Source organism: Salmo salar, chromosome ssa14 (assembly GCF_905237065.1).
Source record: "Salmo salar chromosome ssa14, Ssal_v3.1, whole genome shotgun sequence".
Taxonomy (NCBI): Eukaryota; Metazoa; Chordata; class Actinopteri; order Salmoniformes; family Salmonidae; genus Salmo; species Salmo salar.
The window spans coordinates 27,201,792-27,218,723 of NC_059455.1; the positions used below are offsets into that span (position 1 = coordinate 27,201,792).

Sequence of the window (16,932 nt, forward strand, 5' to 3'; positions counted from 1 at the left end):
ATAGTGGAGATAGTTGGACTGTGAAGACATGTTTTTGTTTGACATGACGAATGCCCTTGTAGATTTATCCTCTTCAATCAAGTTGACCTTTCTTTAGTTTAGATGGTATATCGGTTTACTATTTACTTTTGATGGGTTGAATGTTACTGGCATTTAGTATTCAGTCCCTTTTTTATTTTACTGTTGTATTAGCATCTATGTAGAGGGCGCTGTATGATTCGCTCTTAAGTCTCTAAGCAGCCATTTTAATTCTAACTGTTTATTTATGTTTCTACTATGTTATGGAACCGTGGAAGTGGTTGGTTTGTCAGATCAAAGATTTACTCGAACATTTTAGATTTGATTTGTTTATTTCCAAAATGCTTTATCCACCGATGTTTCACATTTTGTGTTCTTTTCATCAGAAATAAATGCTTTATGTATGTGTAAAATATCACTGTCAGATTTTTTATTAATGTATTTCAGATATGTATTGCATTTGGTTTTGTTGCAAAACACTATCCATTGTTTAGCTGGAATGGAATGTTTGTGTCCTGTATAATATTTAACATAGAATTCTAACACATCACAAATGTAGCCTCATGCTATAGTGTTTAGTTAAAGTTTGGTCTCTTCCCAAATTGCACTCTATTCCCTATATAGTTCACTACTTTTTACCAGAGCCAAGATCTCATATGATTGTACTGATTAATATATATATATATATGAGAGAGAGATTTTTTTTAAATTATTTGTCACATTTGATTGTGTTGAAGCTTGCAAGGTGTTTTGTAACTAAATGTGATTGTTTGTCTCTGAATGAAACCATCTAGTGAAACCATCTAGTGGTTAAACCAATGACTGTATATATGAATGGACAAAGCCATTGATCACATGACACCATTCATTCCTATGTGAAGACTCAACAGCGCATTGAAGCCAAATGTAGTTGTTCAACTTGGGGCCTCATGGAGACAGAACATACGCAGTTTGAGCTACTCTTTGGAGTGACGTTGCAAGCTCTCACTCAGTGCTGCAAGCTCTCAGTGCTGCAAGCTCTCAGTGCTGCAAGCTCTCAGTGCTGCAAGCTCTCAGTGCCTGAAGCTCTCAGTGCTGCAAGCTCTCATTGAATAACTTGAATTGAAGGCCGACCGGGGTACTGCAGGCAACCATTAGCAACTAAATTATCTACTTCTGTGTGCGATTAAAAAAAAAAAAAAAAAATATCTTCAAGGACATACATATGGTATATTACTAGCAGTTATTGGTACCGTGATTGTTTTAAAAACTTTATTTATTTATACTAAGATTGACCATGAAGATCGGCATTTTTCCATTCATTATAACGGGGATCCTGTTTTCTGCTAACAATGCCTGCAGTACCGGCAGTTGGCCTTGAACTTCTGTGGCTTCAATGAGATGGGGGCAGTTGTTCTCCCCTGGGTTAAACACGTCTGTCATTTAATAACCCATTCCATGATTAGATGTGGAAAAAACACACCAATCTCTTTCATAAGTTCTTTTAACCAAAAAAGCTAATTACCAACATTTCTGAAAAGGGATATATAGCGTTTTGGAATTCAATCAATTAAACTCTCTTCATTTGGGTTCAAGTAATCCATAACCACCTCAGCTGTTATGATAGTGTGCCTTTTTATAAGGCATTCATGGCTTGTGCCTATAGGTGATTGTTAGATTTGTGAGTGATGCCTTGAAATTCAAAGTGAAGCGTTGCTGATAAGCTACTGGAGATGAGCAGAGCCCATGAGAGTCCCATGGTGGAGTGGATGAAATGTGAACCAGGCTGTACACATCACCCACGTCACTGGAAGTATGGCCTTAGAAATATGTCAGCACAGCAGGGTGGGGCTGGAGCCGTGTGGGTGTTGTATGTCAACCCGCACCCTGTGCTGGGTCATGACTGCTGAGGGGCGTGTAAGGTCTGTCATGTGACTGGGCGACGGCCTCGACCTGACTGCCAGAGCAGGAGCCTCCCAGCCTCTCGGGCAGCTGTCCAATATAGGATGCCCAGGCTAGATGATATTTCACTATTACTACTGTATTATACTGTAGACTAGATCTCTGTTCTTTATGATGATATACGTCAACAAGGCTGGGGAATGGTGTAGTAGTACATGAAGCTAGATAGGGAGGGAGGATAACTATATTCCACTCTACTGCAAGAATATTAGTTTTCTACACATTCATTTGATTGATTTGTTTGAAATCTGAACCAGGTTTGGGATTCATTTTTGAGGTATTTGAAGATGTTCTCTGATACTTTGTGCTTGTCCAACCTGTTCCTGACAACCTACATACGGTACACCCAAATGAGTCTACTGTATTGTCATAAGTCTCACAAGCTTTGCTTACACTGCACTGTGAATATGATTCACTGAAATCAGTTGACTGCTGTGCTTTAGGGACAGGACGGGTTGATATTTTCTTGGCAGGTTTCCAGGCCCTGGCAGCGCTTAACCATGCTCTGCTAATGATATATGAGGATACTTAATGATACTGAAATCAATATTCTTCTGAAAAGCTGAATCTATTGTGGACCCACTCCACTATTACAGTATTATGTGACAAGCACATACTCTATTGCAATGGAATATCCCAATTAGAAAGGCCACAATTTGTATTTATTTTAGTTTCACCTTTATTTAACCAGGTAGGCCAGTTGAGAACAAGTTCTCATTTACAACTGCGACCTGGCCAAGATAAAGCAAAGCAATGCGACACAAACAACAACACAGTTACACATGGAACAAACAAACGTACAGTCAATGACACAATAGAAATTGAGTTGAGATCACCTGTGAACATAGCAACCGCTCTACAGGAGATTTCTAGGGAAACTATGCATACATGACAGGCCTGTGTGGATCAGTGCTAACTGTTAATTGTTCTCTGGTCCTTGTCTTTCCTCCACAGTCTCCGGCCTCTCGTCTTCCCCCACCCCACCCAGCACCCCCAGCCTGCACATGCTGTTCCCCCAGGAGGTCCACCAGAGTGCCCCAGAGCGCCTGGAATGCTCCCTCTCATCACCCCCACCAGACACCGGACAGCGCCTCAGCCTGCCATCCTCTGCCAAGCCCCCCATGTCGTCCTCCTCTCCGATACCCTACGCTTTCCCACTGCCCCAAGCTACCTCACAGCCAGTGAGTAATACCTCGTACTACCTACTACACCAACCGCTGGGTTACTGTGTTTGTTAGTGGCAGTGATAATTGACTGTATTGAAGCAATATTTCAGGGTTGCCAAAGAAATGTGGTTTAAGGGGGAAAGCTGATGTGGTTTTCTGTGAGTCTCCTAGACCTATACGGTGGTAAAATATAGAAAGGACTGGAATTAAGTGATTGTTTCAGCAAAGACTGTTTGTTCTGAGTTCAATACTAGTCTAACCAAGATGTTCAGACAGTCAGTGTTTGAACTGATATGTCTGTTATGTTCCCCTCTCCTGTTGGACAGAGACCTTGATTTGATTGATGTGGTATCTTGTTAAAACTAATAAATTCAAGTAACTGTGTGTGTCTGTCTATTTGAGCTATAGAATTCTATCTACCCTGACAGTGTAAGTCAATATTTCATCACCATCCTTGTTTTTTGTTGTTGCTTATTACACCCAAGGCATCATGATTACAGCCATAAGTCTCTCCAGCACTCTTTTGCTCTCTGTCTCGGTCTCTCTCTTTTATTTATTTATTTATTTCCATCCACACACACCAGGCTCTTACCCTAATCAAAGGAACGTCTCTGCCAAATCCAATCTGGAAGCGTTTTAATGAAACAGCCATCCATCTCAGATTTACAGCCCCATGTTTACATACAGCACGTTCCCTTCCCTGTGGCAGTGCAGCAGCAGTAGAGTGGGATGGGATTCATGTTGATGCGGGGTTAGACAGGCTAGATTTATGACTGTGCAGTAGTGGTTTTGGCTGGAGAATTGCTGCGTCACCATGAGGTATAGGGTGACTGGGGGGTTGGTTAGGCATCCCGGGCGTGAGCTATCAGGGCGGTTTCTTCTACTGCAGTGGGTTGTCAGTGCACTGGTAGGGTCTAATCAAGGGGCTAGGGGAGACTACTAATACAAAAAGATGGTTTTGAATCCTCATATGCTACAAAGAGCACAATATGATTCGGCTCATAGAACGTGCCATGATGATGAAGTGCTTTGTAGCATAGGGAAAGAGGCAAATTAACTGCACACCGACTTATTTTGTTATTGGATCATTTTGCTGCAGTACACAACCTCTGCACCATGTCTTAGTCATTGTGCAGTAGCCTACATCTCATTCATCCCTTGCCATTATTATTGTAAATAATTGTCAATGTAAATAATTATGCGTTGTGCAAATTGTTGCATTTTAATGTCCTGCGAAACAGTTATGGGCATAGAAAAGGACAAGGAATCCTTGGCTTCTCGCTGCTAGGCAACATAAGGGATTTCCTAATATGGTGAAGAGCCTTGGTCGTTCTGCATGGAGGGTGTGTCTCTAGAGCGTGATCATAATAATAAATGAAACCTGAACGATTTCCCTTGTCGTTCACAATACACACAATGCGCAGAAAAACATCTACTTGAGACGATACACTGCTTTTTAAATTAGTATTGTATTTTGTTTATTTATCCGGACGTATTGCACACTCTGTTTATTTATCCGGACGTGTTGCTTACTCCTCTGTTTTAGTCAGTAGTATGATCCTACTGTAGGCAACGGCTTTATTGACTGCAGCAAAATAGATTCAGGAATGTTCCACTACTACAGTTAAGGGGCGTGTAGTCTAATAATAATGTGCCATTAAAGTTACTGGCAGGCAGAGCTCCCGATATGAATTGCCCACATACAGTAGAAACTTGGACAAGGGCACTTGAATGAGTTGCGCGCGGTGCGTATTGTGCGTGTCAGACGGGGCTTGCTTTTATTTTTGTTGGTTTTGCGTAAGGACATTTTAGTCTGTCAGTCTCTCAAGATGTATGATTTTGTCATGGTGGAACGTGCCAGCAGTTATTGAATCTACATTGTTATTTTCGTCCACACTTTGGCAAAAGGCGAGCTGTTGTGCGCCTGCAGCGCGCGACTGGTCTGATATTGGTGTGCCAGATTTGGAGCGCATTCTTGACTCCCTCTGCCTCTTATTCTTACAGAATTTCTACGGTTTATTCGAAGGCATGCTGGAGAAACTTGAACTAAACGATGATGGTGTTGGTAAGTAAGTGCATTGTACTGCATTAATGACCTACATTTTGATTTTATTTGATGGTGTTGCCTATAGCCTTTTATTTGACGTTTTTGCAATTTTATTTGGATATAGTTCAAGACCAGGCTCAATGGTACCGATTGTTCTTCTTTGTAAAGTGCTGGTGTGAATTGTAATGTGAATATTAGTTACTTTTAAACAAAAATCTATTTTAGTCATTTAGCAGAAGCTCTGGATGACTTAAAGTAGTGAGTGCATATCTTTTAATACGTTTTCCTACTGGTCCCTCATGGGAATCGACCCACTGGCGTTGCAAGCCCATGCTCTACCAACTGAGCCATATGGGACCAGTTGCAAGCTATTTAACGCCTGTCGCTACATATCATAAAATAATTCATATTTAAGGCCTATTATGCAGGATTTGTTTTGATCATAACCCAATTATTGCCTGATGATAGCGCAGCGAAGTAGGGGTGCTGAACCCCGCCCCAAAAAAAGATAACTCGCAAAAGTAGTGCACTGGGCCTTTACTTAGTTGACCAATATGTCTGTAGTGTGCACCCTGTTGGTGAAAAGCACTCCCATCCCCAAACATATTCCTGCTGCTATGGAAAGCGCAAAGCCTCATGCAGTGGAATCACTCAACCCATGGGTGCACTTTGTTAGAATAAGGAATTCCCCCCAGCCCAAGACATGACCTCATTGGTTCAGTATATACACAATGATGACTAGTGAAATTATTTGATGTACTGTATACACAGTGTGAATATATATTTTTCTACCCATCTTTCCAGCTGCTGAACCAGAGAGGGATATTTACATGCGCTTTATGAAGTCCCACTGCTGCTATGACATCGTTCCCACCAGCTCCAAGCTGGTCGTGTTCGACACTGGCCTACAGGTAAGCCCTGCTCACAAGGTGATGTATACATAACTTTGAGAAGCACTAACTAACTTTGACCTAAGTTTGACAGTATCTGTTTATCTAACAGGGTGTGTCCACTGAGGAACATTCTTATGGGTATTGAAGTGCATCCTTGGTCTAAAGGCATTGAAAGTTGCATGGTTAATGTTCCATGAGGAGAGCATTACTATTGACTCATAAAAGGTTAAACAGTAGTCATAAGGAAGTACAGAAACACTGATGTTTCGGAGCTCAGCCACCAAATCCATTAACCTTATGATTTCAAGTTTCTTATATGAAACCCATCGAACCAGAACGCTTTATTATATTATTTAGGATTTACACTAAACATTTTACAAGATGTGGAATACCATCAATATATTTTTTTGTTCTCGGATCATGATGCTTTTTCACAGGTGAAGAAGGCATTCTTTGCCTTAGTGGCCAACGGGGTGCGTGCTGCCCCACTATGGGATTCAGAGAGGCAGTGTTTTGTGGGTAAGACACACTCTTCGTGTAGTATGACATACATTCACATGAAATGCAAAACACCTATACCCACCAATGAAAGCATTCTTAAACTATTCCACATTTTGTTCTACATACGTACAGTTGAAGTCGGAAGTTTACATACACCTTAGCCAAATACATTTAAACTCAGTTTTTCACAATTCCTGACATTTAATCCTAGTAGGAATTCCCTGTCTTCGGTCAGTTAGGATAACAACTTTTTTTAAGAATGTGAAATGTCAGAATAATAGTAGACAGAATGATTTATTTCAGCTTTTATATCTTTCATCACATTCCCAGTGTGTCAGAAGTTTACATACACTCAATTAGTATTTGGTAGCATTGCGTTTAAATTGTTTAACTTGGGCCAAATGTTTCGGGTAGCCATTTTGCCACAACTTCGGAAGTATGCTTGGGGTCGTTGTCCATTTGGAAGACCCATTTGCGACCAAGTTTAACCTCTATGGGCTAGGTGGGACGCTTGCGTCCCACCTACTCAACAGCCAGTGTAATCCCGTGGCGCGTTATTCAAATTCCTCAAAAATGCAAAAACTTCAATTTTTCAACATATGACTATTTTACACCATTTTAAAGACAAGACTCTCGTTAATCTAACCACACTGTCCGATTTCAAAAAGGCTTTACAACGAAAGCAAAACATTAGATTGTCAGCAGAGTACCCAGCCAGAAATAATCAGACACCCATTTTTCAAGCTAGCATATAATGTCACATAAACCCAAACCACAGCTAAATGTAGCACTAACCTTTGATGATCTTCATCAGATGACAACCCTAGGACATTATGTTATACAATACATGCATGTTTTGTTCAATCAAGTTCATATTTATATCAAAAACCAGCTTTTTACATTAGCATGTGACTAGCATGTGACTAGCATTCCCACCGAACACTGCCGGTGAATTTACTAAATTACTCACGATAAACGTTCACAAAAAGCATAACAATTATTTTAAGAATTATAGATACAGAACTCCTCTATGCACTCGATATGTCCGATTTTAAAATAGCTTTTCGGTGAAAGCACATTTTGCAATATTCTCAGTAGATAGCCCGGCATCACAGGGCTAGCTATTTAGACACCCAGCATGTTTAGCACTCACCAAAGTCAGATTTACTATAAGAAAAATGTTATTACCTTTGCTGTCTTCGTCAGAATGCACTCCCAGGACTTCTACTTCAATAACAAATGTTGGTTTGGTTCAAAATAATCCATAGTTATATCCAAACAGCGGCGTTTTGTTCGTGCGTTCAAGACACTATCCGAAAGGGTAAATATGGGTGACGAGCATGGCGCAATTCGTGACAAAAAAAATCTAAATATTCCATTACCGTACTTCGAAGCATGTCAACCGCTGTTTAAAATCAATTTTTATGCAATTTTTCTCGTAAAAAAGCGATAATATTCCGACTGGGAATCTGCATTTAGGTAAACAGACGAAAGAAAATAAAGCATTCGGTCGACTCGGGCACGCGCCTAAGCCCATAGTACTCTGATCGGCCACTTGCCAAACGCGATAAAGTGTTTCAGCCAGAGCCTGCCTCGATATCGTTCAGCTTTTTCCCGGGCTCTGAGAGCCTATGGGAGCCGTAGGAAGTGTCACGTTATTGCAAAGATCCTGTCTTCAATAAAAAGAGCCAAGATGAAACACAACTTTTCAGACAGGCCACTTCCTGCATGGAATCTTCTCAGGTTTTTGCCTGCCATATGAATTCTGTTATACTCACAGACAGCATTCAAACAGTTTTAGAAACTTTAGGGTGTTTTCTATCCAAAGCCAATAATTATATGCATATTCTAGTTACTGGGCAGGAGTAGTAACCAGATTAAATCGGGTACGTTTTTTATCCGGCCGTGTCAATACTGCCCCCTAGCCCTAACAGGTTAACTTCCTGACTGATGTCTTGAGATTTTGCTTCAATATATCCACATCATTTTCCTGCCTCATGATTCCATCCATTTTGTGAAGTGCACCAGTCCCTCCTGCAGCAAAGCACCCCGACAACATGATGCTGCCACCCCCGTGCTTCACGGTTGGGATGGTGTTCTTCAGCTTGCAAGCATCCCCATTTTTCCTCCAAACATAACGATGGTCATTATGGCCAAACAGTTCTATTTTTCTTTCATCAGACCAGAGGACATTTCTCCAAAAAGTACGATCTTTGGCCCCATGTGCAGTTGCAAACCGTAGTCTGGCTTTTTATGGTGGTTTTGGAGCAGTGGCTTCTTCCTTGCTGAGTGGTCTTTCAGGTTATGTCGATATAGGACTCGTTTTACTGTGGATATAGATACTTTTGTACCTGTTTCTTCCAGCATCTTCACAAGGTCCTTTGCTGTTGTTCTGGGATTGATTTGCACTTTTCGCATCAAAGTACATTCATCTCTAGGAGACAGAACGAGTCTCCTTCCTGAGTGGTATGACGGCTACGTGGTCCCATGGTGTTTGTACTTGCGTACTACTGTTTGTACAGATGAACGTGGTACCTTCAGGCGTTTGGAAATTGCTCCCAAGGATGAACCAGACTTGTGGAGGTCTACAAAACATTTTCTGAGGTCTTGGCTGATTTCTTTTGATTTTCCCATGATGTCAAGCAAAGATGCACTGAGTTTGAAGGTAGGCCTTGAAATACATCCACAGGTACACCTCCAATTGACTCAAATGATGTCAATTAGCCTATCAGAGGCTTCTAAAGCCATGACCTCATTTTCTGGAATTTTCCAAGCTGTTTGAAGGCACAGTCAACTTAGTGTATGTAAACTTCTGACCCACAGGAATTGTGATACAGTGAATGAATCTGTCTGTTTACAATTATTGGAAAAATTACTTGTGTCATGCACAAAGTAGATGTCCTAACCGACTTGCCAAAACTATAGTTTGTCAACAAGAAATTTGTGGTGTGGTTGAAAAACGAATTTTAATGACTCCAACCTAAGTGTATGTAAACTTCCGACTTCAACTGTACATGCTGGTAGATAACAATTATCTCCAGATTAAATACAACATTTGTCACTTTTCTTTAAAAAAAAAGCCGATTTGTTGAGATGACTTGTAATAGCCATGGCCAGTGGCGCATGGTTTGTTGGCTAGAGGTCAGTTGGCAACCTAATGCTTTATGACGGCTCTATGACAACTGTTAGTCATTCTATTATCTATAGGCATACATTTCTCATTTCAGGAATGTTGACAATCACGGACTTCATCATCATACTACACAGATACTACAAGTCACCGTTGGTAAGTTTGAGTGGACGAACCGATTTTTAGCAAAATATTTGTTCACCATGAAAATCCTGTGTTGGATTTCTGTAGTTTATTCTTTAGATGTCAATATAGTTTTATTGTTTATAGGTGCAAATATATGAGTTGGAAGATCATAAGCTTGAGACATGGAGAGGTATGTAACAAGCTTTGGTTTAAATGATGACATTAAATGACATGTACAGAACATTTAACTCACATTGTTTTGTCTCTCCACAGAAGTATATTTGCAAGAGACATTCAAGCCTTTAGTGAACATATCACCTGAATCAAGGTACGTTCTCAGAACATAACAATGGTTATTATACTGGTAAGAGTGTGTGTGTATCTGTCTTGAACATACATGGATGTGATGAAAATACCAGAATTGTCTTTTCATTTGCGCTTTATGTCTGTCTTTGCAGCATATTTGATGCAGTGTATTCCCTGATTAAAAACAAGATCCACCGGCTGCCTGTCATCGACCCTGTGACGGGGAACCCACTTTACATCCTCACACACAAGAGGATCCTCAAGTTCCTACAGCTCTTTGTAAGTCTAAAACCATGGGCTCTATTTTCGACTGGCGTTAAGGCGTTGCTAGTGTCAAACGCACGTTAGTTTGTAATTTTGTCATGCACAAACTGGCGCACTGGCATTTCCCAGCCCTAACGCCAGGTTCGGCAATTTACCTAACAGCAGCACACTTCTGCCCAGATGGGAGGGGTGGAAATATTTGAGGCGTTTCCTTAAAAACATAATTTCAGGCAGCACTGATAGGGATATTTAAGACCAACTAAAAGCTGGTTTTAGCGGTAACACAGTTAGTTATGGTATGAATTTTGACAGTGGAGAAACAGCCTGTCCAGCCGTGATGCACACTGCCCATAGGCGCATGGAACACGATGTGATTTGGTGACTGTATACTTCGTATTTAGAAACATGAAACAGTAATGTTTTTTTCCCATTTAGTTTTATTTGATTAAAAACCAATCAGAGCCTCCCCTCCAGTCAATGAAGTCTGTTTTCTTTTTGTCCTGCCCAATGTGATCAAGTAGGCTAGTCAAGTGTTTGGATCATCATGAGACTGCTTGGAAATAAATCTTAATCACCAAAGCTTTATTCAATATATCAATTTTGAAAGGAGCAAAACAGTGAGCATATCAAGAAGCTGATTAAACAGCATGATCATTACACAGGTGCACCTTGTGCTGGGGACAATAAAAGGCCACTAAAATGTGCAGATTTGTCACACAACACAATGCCACAGATTTCTCAAGTTTTGAGGAAACTGGCAATTGGCATACTGACTGCAGGAATGTCCACCAGAGCTATTGCCAGACAATTGAATGTTCATTTCTCTACCATAAGCTGCCTCCAACCTTGTTTTAGAGAATTTGGCTGTACGTCCAGTTGGCCTCACAACCGCAGATCATGTGTATGGTGTCGTGTGCGAGCGGAATGCTGATGTCAACGTTGTGAACAGAGTGCCCCATGGTAGCAGTGGTGTTATGGTATGGGCAGTCATAAGCTACGTACAATGAACACAATTGCATTTTATCATTGGCAATTTGAATGCACAGAGTTACCATGATGAGCCCATTGTCGTGCCATTCATCCCCTGCCATCATCTCATGTTTCAGCATTATAATGCATGGCCCCATGTCGTAAGGATCTGTACACAATTCCTGGAAACTGAAAATGTCTAAGTTCTTCCATAGCCTGCATACTCACCAGACATGTCACCCATTCAGCATGCTCTGGATCGACATGCACGACAGCGTGTTCCAGTTCCCGCCGATATTCAGCAACTTCGCACACCATTGAAGCGGAGTGGGACAACATTCCAAAGGCCACAATCAACAGCCTGATCAACTCCATGCAAAGGAGATGTGTCACACTGCATGAGGCAAATCAAATCAAATTTATTTTTATATAGCCCTTCGTACATCAGCTGATATTCTCAAAGTGCTGTACAGAAACCCAGCCTAAAACCCCAAACAGCAAGCAAAGCATGTGAAAGAAGCACGGTGGCTAGGAAAAACTCCCTAGGAAAAACTCCCTAGAAAGGCCAAAAACCTAGGAAGAAACCTAGAGAGGAACCAGGCTATGAGGGGTGGCCAGTCCTCTTCTGGCTGTGCAGGGTGGATATTATAACAGAACATGGTCAAAATGTTAAAATGTTAAAATGTTCATAAATGACCAGCATGGTCAAATAATAATAATCATAGTAGTTGTCGAGGGTGCAACAAGCACGTCCGGTGAACAGGTCAGGGTTCCATAGCCGCAGGCAGAACAGTTGAAACTGGAGCAGCAGCACGGCCAGGTGGACTGGGGACAGCAAGGAGTCATCATACCAGGTAGTCCTGAGGCATGGTCCTAGGGCTCAGGTCCTCCGAGAGAAAGACAGAAAGAGAGAAAGAGAGAATTAGAGAGAGCATATTTAAATACACACAGGACACCGGATAAGACAAGAGAAATACTCCAGATGTAACAGACTGACCCTAGCCCCCCGACACATAAACTACTGCAGCATAAATACTGGAGGCTGAGACAGGAGGGATCAGAAGACACTGTGGCCCCATCCGATGATACCCCGGACAGGGCCAAACAGGCAGGATATAACCCCACCCACTTTGCCAAAGCACAGCCCCCACACCACTAGAGGGATGTCTCCAACCACCAACTTACCGTCCTAAGACAAGGCCGAGTATAGCCCACAACGATCTCCGCCATGGCACAACCCAAAGGGGGGGGGCGCCAACCCAGACAGGAAGACCACGTCAGTGACTCAACCCACTCAAGTGACGCACCCCTCCCATGGACGGCATGGAAGAACACCAGTAGGCCAGTGACTCAGCCTCTGTAAAAGGGTTAGAGGCAGAGAATCCCAGTGGAAAGAGGGGAACCGGCAAGGCAGAGACAGCAAGGGCGGTTCGTTGCTCCAGCCTTTCCGTTCACCTTCACACTCCTGGGCCAGACTATACTTAATCATAGGACCTACTGAAGAGATAAGTCTTCAGTAAAGACTTAAAGGTTGAGACTGAGTCTGCGTCTCTCACATTGGTAGGCAGACCATTCCATAAAAATGGAGCTCTATAGGAGAAAGCCCTACCTCCAGCCGTTTGCTTAGAAATTCTAGGGACAATTAGGAGGCCTGCGTCTTGTGACCGTAGCGTACGTGTAGGTATGTACGGCAGGACCAAATCGGAAAGATAGGTAGGAGCAAGCCCATGTAATGCTTTGTAGGTTAGCAGTAAAACCTTGAAATCAGCCCTTGCCTTAACAGGAAGCCAGTGTAGGGAGGCTAACACTGGAGTAATATGATCAAATTTTTTGGTTCTAGTCAGGATTCTAGCAGCTGTATTTAGCACTAACTGAAGTTTATTTAGTGCTTTATCCGGGTAGCCGGAAAGTAGAGCATTGCAGTAGTCCAGCCTAGAAGTAACAAAAGCATGGATAAATTTTTCTGCGTCATTTTTGGACAGAAAATTTCTGATTTTTGCAATGTTACGTAGATGGAAAAAAGCTGTCCTTGAAACAGTCTTGATATGTTCTTCAAAAGAGAGATCAGGGTCCAGAGTAACGCCGAGGTCCTTCACAGTTTTATTTGAGACGACTGTACAACCATCCAGATTAATTGTCAGATTCAACAGAAGATCTCTTTGTTTCTTGGGACCTAGAACAAGCATCTCTGTTTTGTCCGAGTTTAAAAGTAGAAAGTTTGCAGCCATCCACTTCTTTATGTCTGAAACACAGGCTTCTAGCGAGGGCAATTTTGGGGCTTCACCATGTTTCATTGAAATGTACAGCTGTGTGTCGTCCGCATAGCAGTGAAATTTAACATTATGTTTTCGAATGACATCCCCAAGAGGTAAAATATATAGTGAAAACAATAGTGGTCCTAAAACGGAACCTTGAGGAACACCGAAATTTACAATTGATTTGTCAGAGGACAAACCATTCACAGAGACAAACTGATATCTTTCCGACAGATAAGATCTAAACCAGGCCAGAACTTGTCCATGTAGACCAATTTGGGTTTCCAATCTCTCCAAAAGAATGTGGTGATCGATGGTATCAAAAGCGGCACTAAGATCTAGGAGCACGAGGACAGATGCAGAGCCTCGGTCTGACGTCATTAAAAGGTCATTTACCACCTTCACAAGTGCAGTCTCAGTGCTATGATGGGGTCTAAAACCAGACTGAAGCGTTTCGTATACATTGTTTGTCTTCAGGAAGGCAGTCAGTTGCTGTGCAACAGCTTTTTCTAAAATTTTGGAGAGGAATGGAAGATTCGATATAGGCCGATAGTTTTTATAATTTCTGGATCAAGATTCGGCTTTTTCAAGAGAGGCTTTATTACTGCCACTTTTAGTGAGCTTGGTACACATCCGGTGGATAGAGAGCCGTTTATTATGTTCAACATAGGAGGGCCAAGCACAGGAAGCAGCTCTTTCAGTAGTTTAGTTGGAATAGGGTCCAGTATGCAGCTTGAGGGTTTGGAGGCCATGATTATTTTCATCATTGCGTCAAGAGATATAGTACTAAAACACTTTAGTATCTCCCTTGATCCTAGGTCCTGGCAGAGTTGTGCAGACTCAGGACAATGGAGCTTTGGAGGAATACCCAGATTTAAAGAGGAGTCTGTAATTTGCTTTCTAATGATCATGATCTTTTCCTCAAAGAAGTTCATAAATTTATTACTGCTGAAGTGAAAGCCATCCTCCATTTGCGAAGGCTGCTTTTTAGTTAGCTTTGCGACAGTATCAAAAAGAAATTTCGGATTGTTCTTATTTTCCTCAATTAAGTTGGAAAAATAGGATGATCGAGCAGCAGTAAGGGCTCTTCGATACTGCACGGTACTGTCTTTCCAAGCTAGTCGGAAGACTTCCAGTTTGGTGTGGCGCCATTTCCGTTCCAATTTTCTGGAAGCTTGCTTCAGAGCTCGTGTATTTTCTGTATACCAGGGAGCTAGTTTCTTATGACAGATGTTTTTAGTTTTTAGGGGTGCAACTGCATCTAGGGTATTGCGCAAGGTTAAATTGAGTTCCTCGGTTAGGTGGTTAACTGATTTTTGTCCTCTGACGTCCTTGGGTAGGCAGAGGCAGTCTGGAAGGGCATCAAGGAATCTTTGGGTTGTCTGAGAATTTATAGCACGACTTTTAATGCTCCTTGGTTGGGGTCTGAGCAGATTATTTGTTGCAATTGCAAACGTAATAAAATGGTGGTCCGATAGTCCAGGATTATGAGGAAAACATTTAGATCCACAACATTTATTCCATGGGACAAAACTAGGTCCAGAGTATGACTGTGGCAGTGAGTAGGTCCAGAGACATGTTGGACAAAACCCACTGAGTCGATGATGGCTCCGAAAGCCTTTTGGAGTGGGTCTGTGGACTTTTCCATGTGAATGTTAAAGTCACCAAAAATTAGAATATTATCTGCTATGACTACAAGATCCGATAGGAATTCAGGGAACTCAGTGAGGAACACTGCATATGGCCCAGGAGGCCTATAAACAGTAGCTATAAAAAGTGAGTGAGTAGGCTGCATAGATTTCATGACTAGAAGCTCAAAAGACGAAAACGTCATTGTTGGTTTTTTTTTGTAAATTGAAATTTGCTATCGTAAATGTTAGCAACACCTCCGCCTTTGCCGGATGCACGGGGGTATGGTCACTAATGTAACCTGGGGGTGAGGCCTCATTTAACACAGTAAATTCATCAGGCTTAAGCCATGTTTCAGTCAGGCCAATCACATCAAGATTATTATCAGTGATTAGTTCATTGACTATAACTGCCTTGGAAGTGAGGGATCTAACATTAAGTAACCCAATTTTGAGATGTGAGGTATCACAATCTCTTTCAATAATGGCAGGAATGGAGGAGGTCTTTATACTAGTGAGATTGCTAAAGCGAACACCGCCATTTTTAATTTTGCCCAACCTAGATCGAGGCACAGACACGGTCTCAATGGGGAAAGCTGAGCTGACTACGCTGACTGTGCTAGTGGCAGACTCCACTAAGCTGGCAGGCTGGCTAACAGCCTGCTGCCTGGCCTGCACCCTATTTCATTGTGGAGCTAGAGGAGTTAGAGCCCTGTCTATGTTCGTAGATAAGATGAGAGCACCCCTCCAGCTAGGATGGAGTCCGTCACTCCTCAACAGGCCAGGCTTGGTCCTGTTTGTGGGTGAGTCCCAGAAAGAGGGCCAATTATCTACAAATTCTATCTTTTGGGAGGGGCAGAAAACAGTTTTCAACCAGCGATTGAGTTGTGAGACTCTGCTGTAGAGCTCATCACTCCCCCTAACTGGGAGGGGGCCAGAGACAATTAATCGATGCCGACACATCTTTCTAGCTGATTTACACGCTGAAGCTATGTTGCGCTTGGTGACCTCTGACTGTTTCATCCTAACATCGTTGGTGCCGACGTGGATAACAATATCTCTATACTCTCTACACTCGCCAGTTTTAGCTTTAGCCAGCACCGTCTTTAGATTAGCCTTAACGTCGGTAGCCCTGCCCCCTGGTAAACAGTGTATGATCGCTGGATGATTAGTTTTAAGTCTAATACTGCGGGTAATGGAGTCGCCAATGACTAGGGTTTTCAATTTGTCAGAGCTAATGGTGGGAGCCGTCGGCGTCTCAGACCCCACAACGGGAGGAGTAGAGACCAGAGAAGTCTCGGCCTCCGACTCCGACTCGCTTAATGGGGAGAACCGGTTGAACGTTTCTGTCGGCTGAATAAGCGACACCGGTTGAGCATTCCTACAGCGTTTCCCTCCAGAAGCCATGAGAAAGATGTCCGGCCGCGGGGACCGTGCGAGGGGGTTTATACTAACGTTACTATCTGTACTTACTGGTGGCACAGACGCTGTTTCATCCTTTCCTACACTGAAATTACCCTTGCCTAACGATCGCGTCTGAAGCTGGGCTTGCAGCACAGCTATCCTTGCCGTAAGGCGATCGTTCTCCTGTATATTATAAGTACAACGACTGCAATTAGAAGGCATCATGTTAATGTTACTTAGCTTCGGCTGTTTGAAGTCCTGACGAACCATGTCCAGATAAAACC

The 16,932-nt window shown here is 42.3% G+C and overlaps 1 protein-coding gene across 6 annotated transcripts in view; it reads left to right on the forward strand.

The window, feature by feature from the left end:
* Positions 1-16,932, forward strand: part of LOC106569190 (5'-AMP-activated protein kinase subunit gamma-2) — a 50,153-nt gene that overhangs the window by 27,208 nt on the left and 6,013 nt on the right. For 4 of the 6 annotated variants that reach the window (XR_001320451.2, XM_014140284.2, XM_014140285.2 and 1 more), the window contains 8 exons: positions 2,914-3,140; positions 5,130-5,190; positions 5,977-6,083; positions 6,503-6,584; positions 9,794-9,852; positions 9,967-10,012; positions 10,096-10,150; positions 10,281-10,407. Coding sequence is in view for 5 of the 6 variants with exons in the window: in XM_014140284.2 (XP_013995759.1) it covers positions 2,914-3,140; positions 5,130-5,190; positions 5,977-6,083; positions 6,503-6,584; positions 9,794-9,852; positions 9,967-10,012; positions 10,096-10,150; positions 10,281-10,407 (764 nt within the window). In the remaining variant the exon portion in view is untranslated. Of the gene's footprint in view, positions 1-2,913; positions 3,141-4,537; positions 4,923-5,129; positions 5,191-5,976; positions 6,084-6,502; positions 6,585-9,793; positions 9,853-9,966; positions 10,013-10,095; positions 10,151-10,280; positions 10,408-16,932 lie in introns of those variants that run through there. The other 2 variants (XM_014140287.2, XM_014140288.2) reach the window with 2 other exon arrangements.